The 20,552-nt window shown below is 37.4% G+C and overlaps 1 protein-coding gene across 7 annotated transcripts in view; it reads right to left on the bottom strand.

Annotated features, from left to right (window-relative positions):
• SUGCT (succinyl-CoA:glutarate-CoA transferase) overlaps positions 1–20,552 on the bottom strand; it is an 863,222-nt gene that overhangs the window by 555,454 nt on the left and 287,216 nt on the right. For 6 of the 7 annotated variants that reach the window (XM_081080029.1, XM_081080032.1, XM_081080028.1 and 3 more), the window contains one exon: positions 8,420–8,491. The exons of the other annotated variant lie outside the window; for it this stretch is intronic. In XM_081080029.1, coding sequence (XP_080936155.1) covers positions 8,420–8,491 — 72 coding nt within the window. The remainder of the gene's footprint in view (positions 1–8,419; positions 8,492–20,552) is intronic. 7 annotated transcript variants of the gene reach the window in all.

Here is a 20,552-nt window from a genome sequence, read left to right as displayed (position 1 = left end):
ATTTTGTGAAATGTTTTTTCTGCATCAATTAAGATGATATATGATTTTTTTTTGTGATATTTCAAACCTCCCCTTTATTTTTGGAATTATCGTCTGAACTAGTTGATTTTTATCTTTCATTTTGTTTATGTGGTGTACCACGTTAATTGATTTGCAGATATAGAAATAAACTTGCATCCCAGGAATGAATCCCACTTGATCGTGTTGTATGATCTTTTTAATGTATTGCTGAATTCAGTTTGCTAATATTTTAATAGGATTTTTGTATCTGTGTTCATGAGGGTAATGGCCTGTAGTTTTCTTTTTTATAGTTTGGTTTTGGTATCAGGATAACATTGGCCTTGTAGAATGGGTTTGGAAGCTTTCCCTCCTCTTCAATTTTTTGGATTAGTTTGACAAGAATAGATATTAATTTATCTTTGAAGGTTTGGTAGAATTGACCTGTGAAGCCATCTGATCTTGGACTTTTATTTGTTAGAAGTTTTTTGGTTACTGATTTAATTTCATTTCTAATAATCAATCTGTTCAGATTTTCTGTTTCTTTTTTATTCAATTTTGGAATTTTATGTTTCTAAGAACTTATCCATTTCTAATAGTTGTCCAATTTGTTGGACTGTAATTGTTCATTGTATTCTCATAATCCTTTGTATTTCTGTGGTGTCAGTTGTCACCTCTCCTCTTTCATTTATTTTACTTAATTAGGCCCTCTTTTTTTTTTTTCTTGATGAGTCTGGCTAAAAGTTTATTTATTTTGTTTATGTTTATGTTTCAAAGAACCAGGTCTTAGTTTCATTGATCTTTTCTATTTTTATAAGTCTCTGTTTCATTTATTTCTACTCTAATCATTATTATTCTTCCCTTCTACTCACTTTGGGCTTTGTTTGTTCTTTTTTCAGTTTCCTTAGGTGTAACATTAGATTGTTAGATATTTTTCTTGTAAGTTTCTTGAAGTAGGCCTGTATCACTATAATTTTCCCCCTTAGAACTGCTTTTGCTGTGTTCCAAAGATTTTGGATCATTCTGTTTCCATTTTCATTTGTCTCACTATTTTTTAATTTGTTCCTTGATTTCATTAACCCATTGATTGTTTAGCAGCATGTTGTTTAGCTTCCACTTGTGTGTCATTTTTCCAGTTTTCTTCTTGTAATTGATTTCTCTTTTCTTACTGTTGTAATTAGAGAAGATACTTGATATGATTTCAATTTTCTTAAATTTACTGATACTTGTTTTGTGGCCTAACATACAGTCTATCCTTGAAAATGTTCCATGTGCTCTTGAAAAGAATGTGTTCTGCTGTTTTGAGGTGAAATGTTCTGCAGCTATATATTAATTCTATCTGATCTAACGTGTCATTTAAAGACATTATTTCCCATTGATTTTCTGCCTGGATGATCTATCCATTGATATAAGTGAGGTGGTAAAGTTTCCTAGTATGATTATATTACCATCAATCTCTTTTTATGTCTGTAATTATTTGTGTTATGTATGTAGGTGATCCTATATTGGGTGCACATATGTATACATGCGTTATACAATCTTTTGGATTTATCCAATACCCTTCTTTGTCTCTTGTCAGTCTGTTTTAAACTCTATTTTGTCTGAAATAAGGATTGCTACTCTAGTTTTCTTTTCACTTTTATCTGCATGAAATATCCTTTTTCATCCCTTCACTTTAAGTCTGTGTGACTTTAGGTCTGAAGTCAGTATCCTGTAGGCAGCACATGCACGGGTCTTATTCTTTTTAATTGATTCAGCTACCCTGTGCCTTTGATTGGAGAATTTAGTCCTTCTACATTTAGAGTAATTGTGGTTAGGTATGTACTTATTGCTATTTTATTAATTGTTCTCCAGGTGTGTTTCTGTAGTTCTTCTCTGTTCCTTTCTTCTTCTCTTTCTGTCTTTTCTTGTTCATTGATGACTTTTTTTAATGATGCGTTTGGGACCTTTGTCTTTATTTTTCTGTCTCTATTATAGGTTTTTGGTTTGTGGTTACCATGAGATTTAGATATATCATGCTATGTTTAAAACAATCTGTTTTTTACACTGATGGTAGCTTAACTTCAAATGCATCCCAGAAGCATTACATTTTTTACACACCCCCATGTTTGTGTTTTTGACATCATATTTTACATCTTGTGTGTATGTATCCCTTAATTTATTACTGTATGTACACATGCTCTTAGTTTTGTCTTTTAACCTTCATACAAGATTTATAATTGGTTGTTCCACTACCTATACTAAGTGGCCTTTGTCTGTGATATTTTTTCATTCCTATATTTTCTTAGTTTTAGTTTTGGCCTTTTCTTTTCCACTAGGAGTCCCTTTAACATTTCTTATAATGCCAGTTTAGTGGTGATTAACTCCTTTAGCTTTTGCTTATCTGGACAACTCTCTGTCTCTCTTTCAATTCTGAATGATAACCTTGCTAGGTAGAATATCCTTGGTTATAGGGTGTTTTTCCCCCTTTCATCACTTTGAATACATTATGCCATTCCCTTTTGGTCTGCAATATTTCTGCTGAAAAATCAGCTGACATTCTTATGGGAGCTCCCTTGAAGGTAACTAACTGCTTTCCTCTTGCTTCTTTTAAGATTCTTTATCTTTGATCTCTGGCATTTTAATTATGATGTGACTTGGTGTGGGTCTCTTTGGACTCATCTTGTTAGGCATTATTACTTCAAGTAGATTTTGTCCCTTTCTCTCTTCTTCTGAGATCCCTATGATATGAATGTTGGTATGCTTGATGTTCTCCCAGAGGTCCTTTAACCTATCTTCATTTAAAAGATTTTTTTTTTCTTTTTGTTGTTCCAATTGGGTGCTTTTTCCACTACCTTGTCTTCCAGGTGGCTGATTCAGTCTTCTGCATCATCTCATCTACTACTGATTCTCTCCAGTTGTTTTTTTGTTTGTTTGTTTCTTTTACATTTCACTTGTTGTATTCTTCAGTTCTGACTGGTTCTTTTTTTACAGTTTCCGTCTCTTTGTTGAAGTTCTAACTGAGTTCATCTATTCTTCTCCTGAGTTTGTTGAGCATTTTTATAACTATGTTTTGAACTCTTTATCAGGCACATTGCCTGATGCTTGTCTCCATTTCATTTAGTTCTTTTTCTGGGTTTTTGTGTTGTTCTTTCACTTGGAACAAGTTTGTCTCCTCGTTTTTGCTGTTTCTCTGTGTTTGTTTCTTTGAATTAGGCAAAACAGCAAGCTCTCCTGGTCTTGAGGAAGAACCTTCTTTGGAGCTTCCCCTTTGTAGACTGCATGTACGAGGTGTCTGTAACAGGCCAGCTGGAGGTGGAGATGCAGAAAGCACGGGCCGTAGGGAGTCCCAGGGGCAAGCCTCACCCAGGCTGCCTTGATGGACTGGCTGGGTCTGTTGTTGGGGACGGCTCAGGCTGCGAGGAGTCCTGGGGGCAAGCCGTGCCAGAGCTGCATTGGTAAGCCAGTTGGAGCTGATTCAGACTGCGGGAAGTTCAGGAGACAAGCTTCACAGGGGTGGGAGCTGTAGTTGGAGGGGGCATGGGCTGCAGGGAGTCCCGAGGGCAAGCCACAGACCTGGTGTGGGTCTGGGGCCTAGGGCACACTGGAATGACCTTTGCCAGGTGCCCAGAGCACCTGGATTGTGTTCCTGCCCATGTCATGCTCCCACCCATGGAGTGGGAGCATGTCAAATGGTGCTTTTTAGGGTCTCTGATATTGGAAAGAGTTCCCACAGTCCCCTTCCTGTTTAGAAAATGTTCTATGGTTAACAAATGGATTTTCTTCCCATATAGTCTAGGTGCCTTTTAAACCACTGTTTTTTTCTTGCTGTGCCTCAGGGTGGATGAGTCTGTGCATGGGCCCTTCAGTGATCTCTCCCTACTTAACATTAGTGCATTTGGGGTTCCCAGATACCCTGTATCTATGTGTTCTCTCTCATGTGCAGAAGGTGTTCAGTCAGCCCAACATCCTTCTTTCAAAGGTACTTCTCTGCCTATAAGTATGGATTCAATGTGTTCATGGGAGAGGTAAGTTCAGGATATTCCTACACTGTCATCTGGGATCAGATCCCCTATGTTTCCATTTATTTCAACTGTGTCTGTGATACTTGTTGGAGCATTTTTATAATAGCTGTTTTAAATTTTTTGCAAATTAATTCCAACATCTGTGTCATCTTGGCATTGACATTTATTGATTGTCTTTTCTCATGCAAGTTCTAGTTCTTCATATACTGAGTAATTTTGGATTGTGTCCTGGACATTTTGAATATTACATTATGAGTCTCTGGGTCTGTTTAAATCCTACAGATACTTTTTGTTGTTATTGTTTTTAGCAAGCAGTTGACCTGGTTAGGTCCAGGTTGCAAATTCCAATCACACTTCTGGGTGTTTCGGTTCTAGCACTGGTTCAGTTTTCAAAGTCTTTGCAGTACTGTTTGAATCCATCCTACATGTGCCCCCATTTAATGATCATCCAGCAGCATGGACAGTCGTTGTGGGGACAAAGCCCCCAAAAAACAGTTTCCAGGCTCTCGGCCTCACATAGAAAGGTGCTGGCTCGGGTAGTAAATGGCCATCAACTGTGATCAGATGGCCAGCAGCTGTGGCTAGTTGGCCGTCAGCTGTAACCCGTAGGCCATTGGCCACTAACATAACAGCTGTGGCTACGCTAGCAGAGAGGGAATGGGGGGCTAGCAAGAAGATGGTGGCTGGCAAGCGCGGACTGCTGTTAGGCAGATTATGTAGATCCTGCTTCCTGTGTCTCCAGCCCAGCCGCCAGCGAGAATATATTGGTTTGATTCCCCTACCTATGGCTCCGTGGGTGTTCCTTTTTGGCCTTACCGTGTCCTGCGTTCTTATGTGGGGAGCGGGAGAAGAGACCCTACCTGAGACCCCACATGACAAATGGCGCAGCAAGCAGGGTCCCCCTCACGACAAATGGCGCTGTGAGCAGGATCCCCTGCACTGCAGTCGTCTATTTATTAACTCAGTTCTCAACATCTTTTGTGTGTTGATTAGGATTGGACTAGTGTATGAGCAGCTCCGGGGTGAGCACAGGAGTTCACAAACAACTTTAACGATTGCTTTCTGAAGCTCTTCCCTCTCTGCAATCCCTTTTCAGTTTCTTGCAGCTCCCCCTTTAGTTTCCTCACTGCCCAGCATACTTTTGGGGCAGAGGCCACGGGAGGACAGTGAATAAAACAATGAGGATTCACTCTTCTTTCCTGGGATCCCAGCTCAGCAATAAAGAAGAAAGGTTTGGCTCCTGCTCACCTGTAGCCACCATTATAGGGTTTCTTGGGAGCTGAGCTGTGAGGAAATGGGGAAGAAAAAATGGAGATTTTCACAAGCTCTCTGACCTCAAAGCTCACTTTCATGTTCCTCGCCCAAGAATGAAGGGCATTTCCTAAAGCTCAACTCTGTTCCCTGGTACCCACTGCCAGGTTTCAAGCTCCAGGGTGGCCATGATCATACTGGAGGGAAAAGCTGGAAAACTTCCTGCCTATTTAGAGGTACTTCAAATTCTGGGGTTCTTCCCCAATTCTCTACTTTTCAGAGACCTCTTATAGATGCTCCATGCATTCTGTCCAGGTTTTAGCTCTGTGTTCCATGGAAGAGATAAGGAAAAGTGTGTTTACCCCACTCCATCTCACCCAGAACCAGAATCTCCACACCTAATTTTCATAAAGGCCATTTGTAAGTGCATACTGTGAGCCAGGGCTGTACTGAGTATTTTACTTATCTAATCTCTTACAAAACTTACGTATTATAATCTTCATTTTATCATGAAGACACAGATGCTTAGCAAAGATTAAGTACTTTACCAGAGGTCATCGGACTAGTTTCACGACTTACAGAATGCCGTGGAATTATTATAATATCCTCAGACCACCTGCTCCAAAATCAACTGTAATGCATATTACAATTGAAGTTTCCTGTGCCCTATCTCAGACATACTAAGTCAAAATCTTTGGGAATGGAAGTCATGGGGATTTCCTATGCATACTGAAGTTGAGAACCAATGCATATTGCCTCCAAAAAGAGAAACTTTCAGTCTAAATGACTTTTAAAAGAATGTCAATGTATTTCAAATAGGAATACCCATTAGTGTTGGCATCAATCAGTTTAAAATAGCTTACATATGCTCACATTCCCCACTCTTCTGTATCATGTTAAGGGCCATAAAATAGGATTTGTTATAAACCGAGGTTCACTTTATATGCAGGAAGATTTTCTGAACCCTAAGCCTTGAACACAATGCTCTTGCTGTCACTGTAATCCCTGACAGTAAAAGCCCCCTAAGAGGACCTTTCCCCAAGAACTGTTAGTTAAGAGTGTATCAAATTCTATTTGGGGTGGAGATTAGACTTAAGTGAATTCTACTCATTCATGGCAGACAATCTGCTACATTTCTTCCCAGGAGGTAGAGTGGCCCTATCTTTCATGATGGACCCGATTTGGCAAAAGAACAATTTTGATGGGCTCACTGTCAAAACAACTGGGGACCTCATATTCTGTAAGTCCAGTTTGAATGACAAGCATCTCAGTATGAGATAAGAAATCCACTCGCTATATATGGGAGCAGGGAGAACTTTGCAACAAAATAAGGACACAGATGATTTCTCTTAGCTGAAAAGGTTTTTAGGACAAGTTTACATGTAAGGATATAATTATGAAGGTTGAAAAAAATCAATCAGATTGCAATATTGCTCAACATGCCTAGCAAATGATGTAAATAATATTAAAATCCTCTACTCATAAAACTTTTCTTCTGAGGATCCCAAGGAGTTTTATAGATATTGTCTTAACGGCTCATAATAGGGATTATCATTCCTAACTCACATATGGAAAAAACAAGGTTAAGTATGCCATTTTCTACCGCCTTCTGATAGTTTACTTTTTAAACAATGTGTCAGAATACACCATGACAGTAAGTCACATTTTAGTATGAAAACTTATGGCAAATATTCTGCTTTCAGAAAATCTTTTTTCAAAAAATGTTCTTGTGGATATTTATGAGGAAGTTCAAAATTTTCAAATTAATCAGCAGTAATGAATCAAAAATAAAAAGAAATCAGTACAGTTATTTTCAAAAGTGAAGAAGAATATGTCAACCAGTGATTTCTCTTCCCTCCTCCCCCCATCTTCTGGAGAGAGCAAACTCCAAAACATATGGCCCAGGAAGAAAATCTGTACTCGTTTATAGCATCTCTGCAGCTAGAGTACGCAAATGACTTCATAGGCAACAGCTTCCGTATGTTTCATATTTTTAACATTGACCGTTCATAATACAGATTCTTTGATCCCAGATCAAATGTTTGAATCAATTTTCTCTACACTTACTCAGAGTCATCATTATAAAAGTACCCCTCTTTCCCACCTCAGATGTTACAGCCCTTCCCGCAACCGGAACTATCTCCATTTATCACCTTCTCCATGGTACTTCCCACCCCTTTGCTGTGGTTTTTAGTTCTACTCTCATACAAAACAGGCATGGTAATAAATAATTTTTGTACATAATAAGTTAACTGCAATAAACAAGGTTTGTATAAGGAACTCAAAAGCATCCTGAATAAAACTGAAACATAGTAGTATGGTTAGTACAAAAAAATAAACCTCTCACAATCAGAGAAAACATCCTTAGTAGGTGAGGCCTTATCCCACAGGTAAGAAAAAGAAAAACAATATTTTTTTAAAAATTAGATTATATTCCTGGCATTACAACTGGAAAAAGTGAACTGAAACCTAAGGCCTTAAATTAAAAGAAAAGGCCAAAAACGTCTAGATAAATGCAAAAACATCAACATTTTAAGAAATGTCTAAGCAATGCTAAAAATCAGAGTATATTCAACATAAAATTATTTCAAATGATTCCAAGGCCTTTTTTAAGGCCTTGTTGAGGAGCAATATTTCGGACATAACTATTTGCTAAAACCTTAAAACATGCATTTTGCAGAAAGGAACTTATTAAACAAAAGCTAGTTTTAATTTTAAAAAAAAATTCTAGTGCTAAATACATTAAATTTGGTAGTCGATTAACTATATGTGGGCCTAATTAGATCTCATGTTGTGAAAGGAAGGGAGAGAAGGGAAAAAATCCTGCTGTAAAAATTCCTTTATATTTACTTATTTATTTTCATTTCCTTTTTGTCTGAACTGGTAGACAGGTCAAGTTTTAGGATAATTTAAGTTACTCTGATTCTTCATTTCAAAATACAGATAGCTCAAAAAATAAAAAAAAATACAGTCACAGTGCTGATTCAGACCTTGTACTTAGCATTTGTAAGTATGAAAATGGCATTCATTTAAGTGCTAACACCGGGGTCCTGAATTGGTTATAGACTTAGCATTTAAGTCTAGAAGACATTTAATTTAACCTTCTGGCTTTAAACTAAATGAGTTGTTACATGTACCATCCAACCATCCCAATGGCTACAAATTACCTTGCACACGGTAGCAAACTGCAGGTTATTTCCTGCTCCAACTATAAGATATCCGTCCTTGGTTTTAAAAGCCTAAAATAAATAAATACACACATAAATATATATTTTTATATATTGAGAATACCACAAAAGTTGGCTTTAACTTCTAAAACTTATACAGAAAGCCTGTTCTAAAGCAATGTTATTAATTCAGTATCAACTAATCAGTCTATTTTCCACTTATATTTGTATAGTTACTTTCATTTGGGATTTTCAAAGCACTTCCTGGCTCTTCCAATATTATAACATGGGAGAGCGGGGGAGAAAATACTGGAATTTTGGAGTTTTACTACAACTCATAACATGAAATTCTGTATTCATTACAGTATGGATTAATATTGGATTTTCCCAAAGTTTTGTGTTTTTGTTTCCATTTTTCCTTTTAGGGCAAAGTAAGAGGATACATTGTTTTCTACAAAGTGTAAGAAGAATTGATGGGGGGGAAAGAAAGCAGGAAGGAAGGAAAGAAAGAAGGGAAGGAGGGAGGATGGATGAGTGAGCTGATGGAGCTGGATTTCATCTTTGAAAATCTCAGATGTAAACCTTTGGGCAATTTTCACTTTTTAGTAAGTGACAATTGACACATCTGGATCTCTGGACCTCATGTGGCTTTATGTACCTGAAAACGTCTGCCCTTTTCAGAAACACATTCATTTGGATAGCAACACCGATAAGCAATGGACACTTCCATCTCCCATAGTCCCAGCCCCTCTGGGTAGCTCAGCACTCCTTTTCCATATGTGATCACAGTACAGGTTGAAGGAACCAAACTTTACCCTCAGAAAGACTTGTTCCTGCTGTCCTTACGTAAATGAGTTCCTTTAGTTTCCTTCCTTTCTATGTAGCAACTGCTCTGGATCTTCGCCTGCTTTTTCTCCACATACTCCTGCCTCTGAGAAACATGATGTCCATCTTTCTTGGCAGGGCTTACTCCTATGCTAATGACCTCGGTCCTACCTTGACTCACATCCTCCAGAACCCTGCTCAATCACCTTGAATCTCTTCACGTCCACTGGATCGTTGTCTTCTGTCTACACAGAGGCTCGTGCCTACATTAAAGCTATTGACCGCAACAAAACAAAATCTCCATCAATCCCGACACCCCTCTCAAGCTATCTTGATTTTTTTTTCCTTCCCCCCATTTCTAAATGATACGTAAGTGCCAGCTGCCTATACTTCTTCATCAACCACCAACGATATTCCAATGCCCTCTGTCATCGGGATTCTTATGCTATCACTACACTGAGATTCTTTCCTTGACGCCTCTGTACTACTTAGTACTATTACCCATCCTATCCTTCAGGAACTGTCTTATCTCTTAAGCTCTGTCTGGGTTCATCTCCAATCTCTGACCTGTTTCATGCATCTTTCTCAGAATTATCTCCTCCTCAGCCTTCAGGATTTCTTAAGCATCTGAATTTGGTCTTTTTGTTCTCTTGCTTCTTATGGTAACCACTAGCCACATGTGGCTATTGAATTTAAATAAACTAAAATTAAATTAGTCAAAAGATTATACATTGTGATTCCACTTATATGAAAAGTACAAAATAGTCAAATCTATGGAGACAGAAAGATTAGTGGCTGCTTAGGGCTGAGGAAATTGTGGGAATTTGGGAGTTACTGCTAACTAATATCGAGGTTTTTTTGTCGGTGATGAAAATATTCAAAATTGATTGTGTCATGGCTGCACAACTCAGAATACACTAAGAACCATTGAATTCTATGCTTTGAATGGGTGAAATGTATGTGAATATAAGAAATAAAGCTGTTATTAAGAAAAAGTAAATTAACATTTCGATTCCACAGATACACTAGTTTCGTGTCAAGAATTCAATAGCCAGATGTTGCCAGTGGCCACCATATTAGCACAGAAAGAGAACACTTCCGTCATTGCAGGAAGTTGGACAGTTGCACAGTGCCGTTAGACTGCAGCTGGCAGACTGTAGTTTTTTCTTTTATTGTTCCTAATAGGCCTAATATGATATCTGAAGAATATTAGGAATTAATAAATGCTTGTAAAATGTTAATGAATGAATCAAATGATTGCTTCCATGTAATAGAATTGTGGCTAAAATGAGTCAAGAAAAACACTTTAACAGAGTTTTATTTTATTTACATTTTTGCTTGATTTGGTAATGAATGTGACTAAGAAGGTATCACATGCACTATTTTAAATGTTTATTTTCCCTTGTCCACAGGACAAAACAAAGTTAGTGTTATAAATAATGCATTAGTGTTCTCAAACTATTGAAAAGGAATCTGAAATAAAACTGTGAGTGAGGGACAAAAGATTCTGAGCAGAGATGTCTCAACAAACCACTGATGACTATGAAGGTACACAGGCTGTTTGCTCTCTTTTTTTGCAGAGAAAGAGTCAGGGAGCAGATAAGTGATGTGAAGTAACAATGTGTTGCCAAGTATAATGCACAGAAAGATTTTCAAAATTTTAGATTAGTGACATACTCAACAAGTTTACATTTTGGGGTGTGTTCATTTCCTTTAAATTAATGAACAAATACCTGTAATCCTGAACCATACCATGAAATACATCTTTTTCCAAATCCAATATTTTTTTCATTTTAAGCAGAGATAACTAGTTAATGATCACAAGAAAGTGAAGACTTCACAGCAGCTAGGCCACCGGAATACAATTAGACTGAAGACCACCACATAGATTTGTGGGAATGAAGGTAAGATTCTGAGAGCTTTAAATACTTATTTGTTCCTTGTTTTTGTTGCTACACGGTTTGTTTAATAAATATATTTTAAATAAATTTCTTAAAAAATATTACATTGTACTGTAGACTGAATGTTTATGTCCCCCCACTCCAATTGGTATGTTGAAATCCTAACCCAATGTGATGGTATAAGGAGCAAGAACCTGACCATCTATGCACCAGGAAATAGGTCCTCACCAGGCACCAAATCTGTCAGTGCCTTGATCTTGAACCTCCTAGCCTCAACAACTGTGAGAAATAAATGTTTGTTGTTTAAGCCACGCAGTCTATGTATTGTTATAGCAACCCTAATGAACTAAGACATTGGTACTGAGAAGTTGGGTCCTGCAGTTCAAAAATAAAAAATAAAAATATGGAAGCATCTTTAGAACTAGGTAATTGGTAGAGACGAGAAGAGTTCTGAGGTATATGATAGAACAAAATCTATATTGCCTTGAACAAAACATTAAGGAGAATTCTGGTGAGAGCTCAGAAGGAAAGAGGAAAACTGTAGAGAGAGAGAGCCTTAGACTTCTTAGAGAATACCTATGCCATCCTAAACAGAATGCTGGTGGAAATAGGATCATTTTGATGAGGTCTAAGATGAAAACGAGGACCATGTTATTGGAAACTGGAGGAAAGGTGATCCTTGTTATAAAATGGCAAAAACTTAGCTGAACTATGTTCATGTTCTAGTGTTTTGTGGAAGGTAGAACTTGGCAAGTGATGAAATCGGATATTTAGCTAAAGCTCTTCCTAAGCAAAGTACTGAAGTACAACTTGGCTCCTCCTGACTGTTATAGTACGATTTTAAAAAAGAGAAATGACTCAAAGACAGAATTGCTAAGCAAAAAGAAAACAGAAATTAAGGATTTGGAAAGCTCACAGCCTATTTATACTGTGAAAAATGAGAAAATGTGGTCAGAAGAAAACATTAAAGGTGTGGCCAAGTGACCATTTGATAAGGAGATGTTCTTCAGCAGATAAATGAATAAATAAACTGTGACACATCCAGACAACAGAGTATTATTCAGCATTAAGAAGAAATGAGCTATCAAGCCATAAAAAGACATGGAGGAATCTTACATGAATATTACTAAGTGAAAGAGGCCAATCTGAAAAAGGTACATGTTGTATGATCCCAAATATACGAGTATGACATTTTGGAAAACACAAAACTATGGATACAGTAAAAAGACCAGTAGTTTCCAGAGCAGGGTGGGAGAAAGGGATGAATAAGCAGAGCACAGAGGATTTTTAGGGCAGTGAAAATACTCTGAGTGATCCTATCCATTATGATGTATACATGTCATTACATATTTGTCCAAACCAATAGAAGATACAACACCAAGAGGGAATGCTAATGTAAACTATAGACTTTGGATGACTTTTATGTGTCAATGTAGGTTCATCAGATGTAACAAATATACTCTGGGGTGAGGGGAGTTGGGGGGAGTCTCTACATGTGTAGGGGAGGGGATATATTGGAAATATCTGTACCTTTTGTTCAATTTTTCTGTGAACCTAAAACTGCTCGAAAGATTTTTTTGTTTAAAAAAAAAAAAAAGACAACGGGAGGCATCCTTATCATGATGATGATGTTCTGTATCTTGGCTGTATCAGTCGTAACATCCTGGTTGTGATATTGTACTATAGTGTTGCAAGATGTTGCCATTGGAGTAAACGGGATAAAAGGTACACAGGATCTGTCTCTATTATTCTTAAAATACATGTAAATCTAAAATTATCTCAATATTTTAAAGTTTTGTGTTTTTTTTTAAGATGCTGGTGTATTATATTAGGACCCTGACAACAGAGATGGAAGGAAATAGAGTCAAGAAGTACTAGGTGGTAAAATCGACTGGAGTTGGTAATGACTTGAATATGATGGTTGAGAGTTAAAGGTTAAGGGAGAAGAAGGTGGAGTGTATGGTGTTTAGGTTTCTGAGGATATTTTGAGATATTCCAGAAGAAATTTCAAATGAGTAGAAGTTGAGGACCAGATGAAAGTCGGAACTGTAGATAACACTTGGGAGTCATTTGATTCTAACCTATTACTAAAGCCATCACATAAATGAGGCCATTTAGAAAGACAGTTCAAACTGTAGAGTAAGGGGAAAAAGGAGCCAAGGATGAGTGTGAAGGCCACTCCCCCTGGAAGACCTGGGTGAAGAGGAGTTAGCCAGATAGTGAAGTGGGGACTAAAGATGCCCACAGGTGGTCTTTCGTGATCTCGGTAAATGATTCCCTGGTGTCAAAATGCAGACAAAATGCAGTTTGAAGGGAATCAAGGACTAAGTAACAGTTAAGGAAATGGAGAGAGCACATGCAAATATCTGTTTGAGAAATGTGGCTGTGAAGGGGGAAAATGAGCAAGGGACTGAGAATACAGGTTGACTATAATGCAAAGGCAGGTCCCCATGTCAGTATGGTGGCAGGAAGCTGAGGAAGTTCCAACTGGGTCCATGTCCTTGCTGATAAAAGAAGGGGGGAGGCCATCAACTGAGTAGGGCTGGGAGATATGAGACTAGAAGACTGAACAGAGACGTTCTGATGTATCATTGAAGAGAGTGGTAGAACAGTCACCAGATAAACACACTGGAATGCTGAAGATTTGAGAACCCAACTGAATGCCTTTCTCCATTATCTCCCAGTTACACACAATAAATGAATATTTACATTCACTAAGTTTAGGGTTTTGCCAGAATAATATGAAAAAAAAACATACAGGTTTAGGAAAATTAGAAAAATACCCAGGATGTTATTGAACAATGGGTCATGGACAATCTGGATACGGAAGGTGGTGAAGACAGGAGGTGATATGGATAGGGCAAAGGGAGACGTGTCAGTGGATAAATACTGATGAAGTAAAAAAACAGTCATAGTAAGAGCACGGTAGAAGAACAGGAGACTACAGATGGTCAGAAGGTAAAATGCTTCACTAAGTGATTATTGAAATTAAACAATTTCAAGGGAATTGAGCCACAGTGTAAGGTACATAGAATAGTTGCTGATAAAAGGTTGGGACTCAATAAATATCATTACTATTAAATAACTACTAATATACTGAGCTCTACATAGTGCATTCTAACCCTTTAGATCCTGATGCCTGGGCCCTCATCCACTCTGCAAATCACCCATCTTTCTCTCCTCACTCCCTTGATTGCCTCACTCTCCATATCAGGCAAGGTAAGTGACAACATGCCATGCTCTCACCCCACTGGCAGGATTTCTACCTTTGGGAGAATTCAAATCAAAAGCACTGACTTGGGCTGCAAACACTCACCACTTTTATAAGGAAGTCAAGCTTCAGGAGGAAAACACAATTGCTTCTACATGAAAAGAGCAGGGGCAAATATCTATAGGTTTTTTATTTTGTTTTTATTGAATTTATTGGGGTGACATTGCTTAATAAAACTATGTAGGTTTCAGATATACAATTCTATAATACATTACCTATATACTGCATTGTGTGTTAACCACCCAAAGTCAATTTCCTTTTGTCACCATATATTTGACCCCCTTTACCCTCCTCTACTAATCCCCAACCCCTTACTTTCTGGTAGCCACTAAACTGTTGTTTTTGTTACTTCGTTAGTTTGCCTTGTTCCTTTGTTGCTTTCAGTTTTATATCCCACATATGAGTGAAGTCATATGGTTCTAGACTTTTTCTGTCTTGACTTATTTCGCTTAGCATTATAATCTCAAGATACATCCATGTTGTCACAAATGGCACTATTTCATCTTTCTTATGGCAGAGTAGTATTCCATCATTACCTAATCAATCATCTATCGAATGCTACTTCGGTTGTTTCCATGCCTTGGTCACTGTGATAAATTCTGTAATGAACATAGGAGAACATATATCTTTATGGAAAATGTTTTCAGATTTTTTGGATAGACACCCAGAAGAGGAATTGCCGGGTCACATGGTAATTCTATTCTTAATTTTTTGAGGAACCTCCATACTGTTTTCCTTAGCAGCTGTACCAATGTACATTCCCACCAACAGTGTATGAGGTTTCCTTTTTCTCCACAGCCTCTACAACACTTGTTATTATTTGTCTTGTTGATAATAGCCATTCTAATAGGTGTGTGGTAGTATCGCATTGTGGTTTTGATTTGCATTTCCCTAATGGCTAGTGAAGGTGAGCATTTTTACACGTATCTGTAGGCTGTTTGTATGTCTTTTGGGGAGAAGTGTCTGTACAGGTCCGTGACCCAATTTTTAATTGGATTGTTAGGGGTTTTTTTTGCTGTTGAGTTGTATGAGTTCTTTATGTATTTTGGATATTAGCCCCTAATCAGAGGTATTGTTTCCAAATATCTTCTCCCATTTGGTTGGTTGCCTCTTTGTTTTGTTGATGGTTTCCTTTGCTGTGCAGAAGCTTTTTCGTTTGATATAGTCCCATTCATTAATTTTGACTTTTACTTCCCTTGCTTTTGAGGTCAAATTTATAAAATCCTCTTTGAACCCAAGGTGCCTAACTTTAGTACCTATGCTTTCTTCTATGCAGTTTATTGTTACAGGTTTTATGTTTAGGTGTTTGATCCATTTTGAGTTAATTTTGGCATATGGTAACAGATAGCAGTCTAGTTTCATTCTTTAGCATGTGACTTTCCAATTTTCCCAGCACCATTTATTGAAGAGGCTTTCTTTTCTCCATTGTATGTTTTTGGCTCCTTTGTCGAAAATTATTTGCCCACACTTATGTGGGTTTATTTCTAAGTTCCCAATTGTGTTCCATAGCTCTGTGTGTCTGTTTCTCTGCCAATACCATGCTGTTTTGATTATTGTTGCTTTCCAATATAATTTTAATATCTCCAGCTTTGTTCTTTTTACTCAGGATTGCTTTGGATATTTGAGGTCTTCTGCAATTCCATACAAATCTGATGATTTTTTTGCTCCATTTCTTTTAAAAAATGCCATTGGAATTTTGATGGGGATTGCATTAATGATGTACATTACTTTGAGTAATATGGCCATTTTAACTATGTTCATTCTTCCAATGCATGAACATGGAATATTTTTCCATTAATTTGTGTCTTCTTCAATATCTTTTAATAATGTCTTATAATTTTCAGTGTATAGTTCCTTCACATTCTTTGTTAAATTTATTCCTAGGTATTTTTTGTTGTTGAAATTGCAAAAGGATTTTTTTTTAATTTATTTTCCTGAAATTTCCATTGTTAATATAGGAATGAGACGGCTTTTTATACATTGATTTTTTTATTCTGCAACTTTACTGTATTTGTTTATTGTTTTCAAGAGGTTTTTGGTGGGGTCTTTAGGATTTTATGAGTATATGTAAAGAATCATGTCTTCCGCAAAATGTGACAATTTAACTTCTTCATTCCCAATTGGGGTGCCTTTTATTTCTTTCTCTTGCCTGATTGCTCTGGCTAGGACTTCCAACACTATGTTGCATAACAGTGGGGGCCAGGGAGACATCCCTGTCTTGTTCCTGATCTTAGAGGAAAAGCTTTTAGTTTTTCACCATTAAGTATATTAGCTGAGGATTTGTCATATGTGGTCTTTATTACATTGAAGTGATTCCTTCTATACCCATTTTATTAAGTATTTTAATCATAAATGGATGTTGTATCTTGTCAAATGCTTTTTCTGCTCTATTGATGTGATCATATGATTTTTAGACTATTTTGTTTAAGTGGTGTATCACACTGATCAATTTGCATATGTTGAACCTTGTGCCCATGGAATAAACCCTACTTGATAGTGATGTATTGTTGTATTCGATTTGCTAGAGTTTTGTTTAGGATTTTTGTATCTGTATTCATGAGAGAAATTGGTATGTAGTTTTCTTTGTGTGTGTGTGTTATCCTTACCAGGTTTGGGTATCAGGGCAATGCTGGCCTCATAAAATGAGTTAGGAAGTATTGCCTCTTCTTCAGTTTTTTTGTAAAAATTTGAGAAGGACAGGCATTAACTCATCTTTGAATGTTTGATAGAATTCACTGGTAAAGCCATCTGGTCCTGCACTTTTGCTTTTGGGGAAGTTTTGGATGATTTGTTTCAATTTCCTTACTGTTGAATGGTCTATTTAGGTTTTCCAGTTCTTTTTGTGATTCAGTCTAGGATGGCTATATGTTTCTAAGAACTTGTCCATTTCTTCTAAGTTATTGAATCTGGTGGCATATAGTCCTTCATAGTATTCTTATATGATCCTTTGTATTTCTGTGGTATCTGCCATAACTACTCTTCTTTCATTTCTGATTTTATTTGTGTCTTTTTTCATTTTTCCATAATGAGACTAGCCAAGGATTTGTCGATTTTATTAGTCTTTTCAAAGAACCAGCTTTTTGTTGTATTAATTTTTTCTATTGTCTTTTTGTTCTTTACCTCACTTAATTCTGCTCTAATATTTATTATTTCCTTCTTTCTACTGACTTTGGGTTTCACTTGTTCCTCTTTTTCTAGTTCTTTAAGATGTAATGTGAGGCTGTTTATATGGGATACTTCTTGTTTCTTGAGATAGGCCTGTAATGATACAAATTTCCATCTAATTGCCACTTTTGCAGCATCCCAAAAGTTTTGATATGTTTTATTTTCACTCTCATTTATTTGTATGTATCTCTTGACCTGTCCTTTTATTGCTCCTTTTTATTCATTCTTTAGTAGCATGTTGTTTAATCTCCACATATTTGTGGTTTTTCTCGCTTTCTTTTTGCAGTTGATTTCCACTTTCAAAACATTGTGGTTGGAGAATATGCTTGGTATGATTTCAATCTTATTAAACTTGTGGAGTCTAGTTTTGATCCCAACATGAGGTTTATCCTTGGAAATGTTCCATGTGCACTAAAAAAAATGTATAATCTGGTGTTCTGGGTTAAAAAGCTCGGTAAATGTCAATTGTGTCCATTTGGGTTAAGTGTCATTTAAGGCTAATATTTCCTTATTGATTTTCTGTAGGATGATCTATCCAAAGCTGTCAATGTGAGTATTTAGGTCCCCTAGTATAACTGTGTTTTCATCTTTAGTTCTGTTAGTAGTTGCTTTGTACATTTTGGTGCTCCCTGACTGGGAGCATACATATACTGATAAGTGTTATGTCTTTTGTTGTATTGTCCCCTTTATCATTATGAGATGTCTATCTTTGTCTCTTGTTACCCGTTTACCCTGAAGTCTGTTTCCTCAGATGTAAGTATAGATACATTTGCTTCTCTCTGTATGTCATGTGTTTGGAGTATCCCTTTCCCACCCTTTCACTTTGACCCTGTATTTGTTCTTACAGCTGAGATATGTCTCTTGGAGGCAATATATGGTTAGGCTTTGTTTTTTGATTCAATCTGCTACTCTGTGCCTTTTTATTGGTGAGTTCAGACCATTCACATTTAGAGTGATTATTGATATGTGAGGATTTCCTATAGCCATTTTATGTTTTGTTTTCTGGTAGCTCAGTGTCCCCATTGTTTCTTTGCCCTGCGTTTTCTGTCTGTTTTTGTAGTTTGTTGGTCTTCTGTGATTTGTTTTCCTGTTTCCTCTTTTTTTTATATGTATGTGTCTCAGTTCTAGATTTTTTTTTTAGTGGTTACCATTGAGTTTATGTAAAAGAAAGTTTCATATATACAGTAGTGCTTTTTCTTATGCATGCATCTTACCTCCATTCCCCTTTTCAAATTCAGACCTTTACCCCGTCCTCTTTTATGTTTGTGTTGTCACAAATTATCCCTATTTATTTTATGCTGTGAGTTCATTTCTGAGTTGCAGTAGCCATTGCAGTCTTCTTCTTTTTCATGTTTTTAACTCCTTCCACCTTTATGTTATATTTAAGTGTATAATGCCCTATTCTGAATAGGGGTTGCAATTTTCTGCTTCTCTCTGTCTGTTAGTCATCTTACTCACACTTTTGTATTCTTTGGGGTTTTTTGTTTCAGGTAGAATAACCCCCTTCAGTATTTCCTATAATGCAGGCCTTGTGGTGGAAAATTCCCTCAGCTTCTGTATGTCTGGAAAGGTCTTTATTCCTCCTTCATATCTAAAGGGTAACTTTGCTGATACAAAACTCTTGGCTGGCAAATTGGTCCCTTTCAATAGTTTGAATTTTTGATTCCACTACTTCCTAGCTTATGGTTTCTGCTAAAAATCTGATGATAATCAAATGGGATTTCCTTTATAAGTTACCATCTTCTTTTCCCTGGCTGCCTTGAGAATTCTTTCTTTGTCATTAATTTTTGACAGTTTTAATATAGTGTGCCTTGGAGAAGGCTTTTTTGGGCTGAGATAATTAGGTATTCTGTTTGCTTCTTGCATTCGAGGATTCAGTTCTTTCCACAATTTTGGGAAGTTCTCACTGACTATGTTTTAATAGGCTGTCTGTTCCCTTCTCCCTCTCTTCTCCTTCTGGTATGCCCATTATTCTTATATTGCTCTGTGAGATAGGTCTTGTAGAGAGAGTTCTTTCATTTCTTTTAACTCTCAGGTCTCTCCTTCTATCTGCATCATTTCCAGATTTCCATCTCTTATATCACAAATTCTTTCCTCCATCCAGTCAGCTGTATTTCCTAAGCTTGCTATTTCATTTTTCATCTCTTATGTTGAGTTCTTCAGCTCCAGAATTTCTACTTGGTTCTTTTTGAAAGTTTCAATCTCTTTGGTAAAGTATTTATTCATGGATTTTATTTGTGAGTTCATTAAACTTCGCATCTGCGTTTCCTTACATCTCATTGAGTTTTTCCAGGACAGCAATCCTGAATTCCCTGTCATTTAAGTCCACACTTTCATGTCTCTATTTTCTGGAGATTGTTAAATTTCTTTCTGAACTGCCTTGTTACTTTGGTTGTTCATGGCATTGAATGAGTTATTTCTCCTCCTAGACATTTATGGAAATGAGCTCTGCAGCAAGTTGCTATGAAGGGGTCTTTGTTTTGTTTTCCACTAGGTAGTACTGAAGTGTTTTATTTTCTCTTGCCCTGCTCTGGCTTCTCGCTGTGGAAGATTCCCTGAGGAGGTGATTGTCTCCTTTGTGACCAGGTCACCTTGGTCTCAGGGCCCAACCCCCATGACAGAATGTGGTGGGCAGGGTTTCTGAGCCCCTGAAATCCCAGTGCTGCCCCTGCAGCCAGATGCAGAGCTGTGTGCCTCAGCAGCCCTGGGTGCCCTGCTGGGATCAGCAGTGAAAGGTGGGCTGGGAGAGGCCAGCTGGTGTATTTGTGGCTTTGTTCTCCTCCAAGTAACAGCAACTGCCAGACCACCACTGCCTCTCTATCTCCACCCTTACCATTCAGATTAGTCACAGTGTGCATCTGCCACTCAGGAACTGTCTCTCCAGCTCTCAGAACTGTAGATAATCTCTCTTTAATCCCAATACTCACTGGTAGTTTCTTCTGGGGCTCCGGCTAGCTCTGGAAGGGTGCAG

This window comes from Rhinolophus hipposideros, assembly GCF_964194185.1.
Source record: "Rhinolophus hipposideros genome assembly, chromosome: 18".
In the NCBI taxonomy this organism is placed as follows: domain Eukaryota; kingdom Metazoa; phylum Chordata; class Mammalia; order Chiroptera; family Rhinolophidae; genus Rhinolophus; species Rhinolophus hipposideros.
Note: the sequence above shows the minus strand (reverse complement) of the source record. Positions and strands in the feature narration are given on the sequence as shown.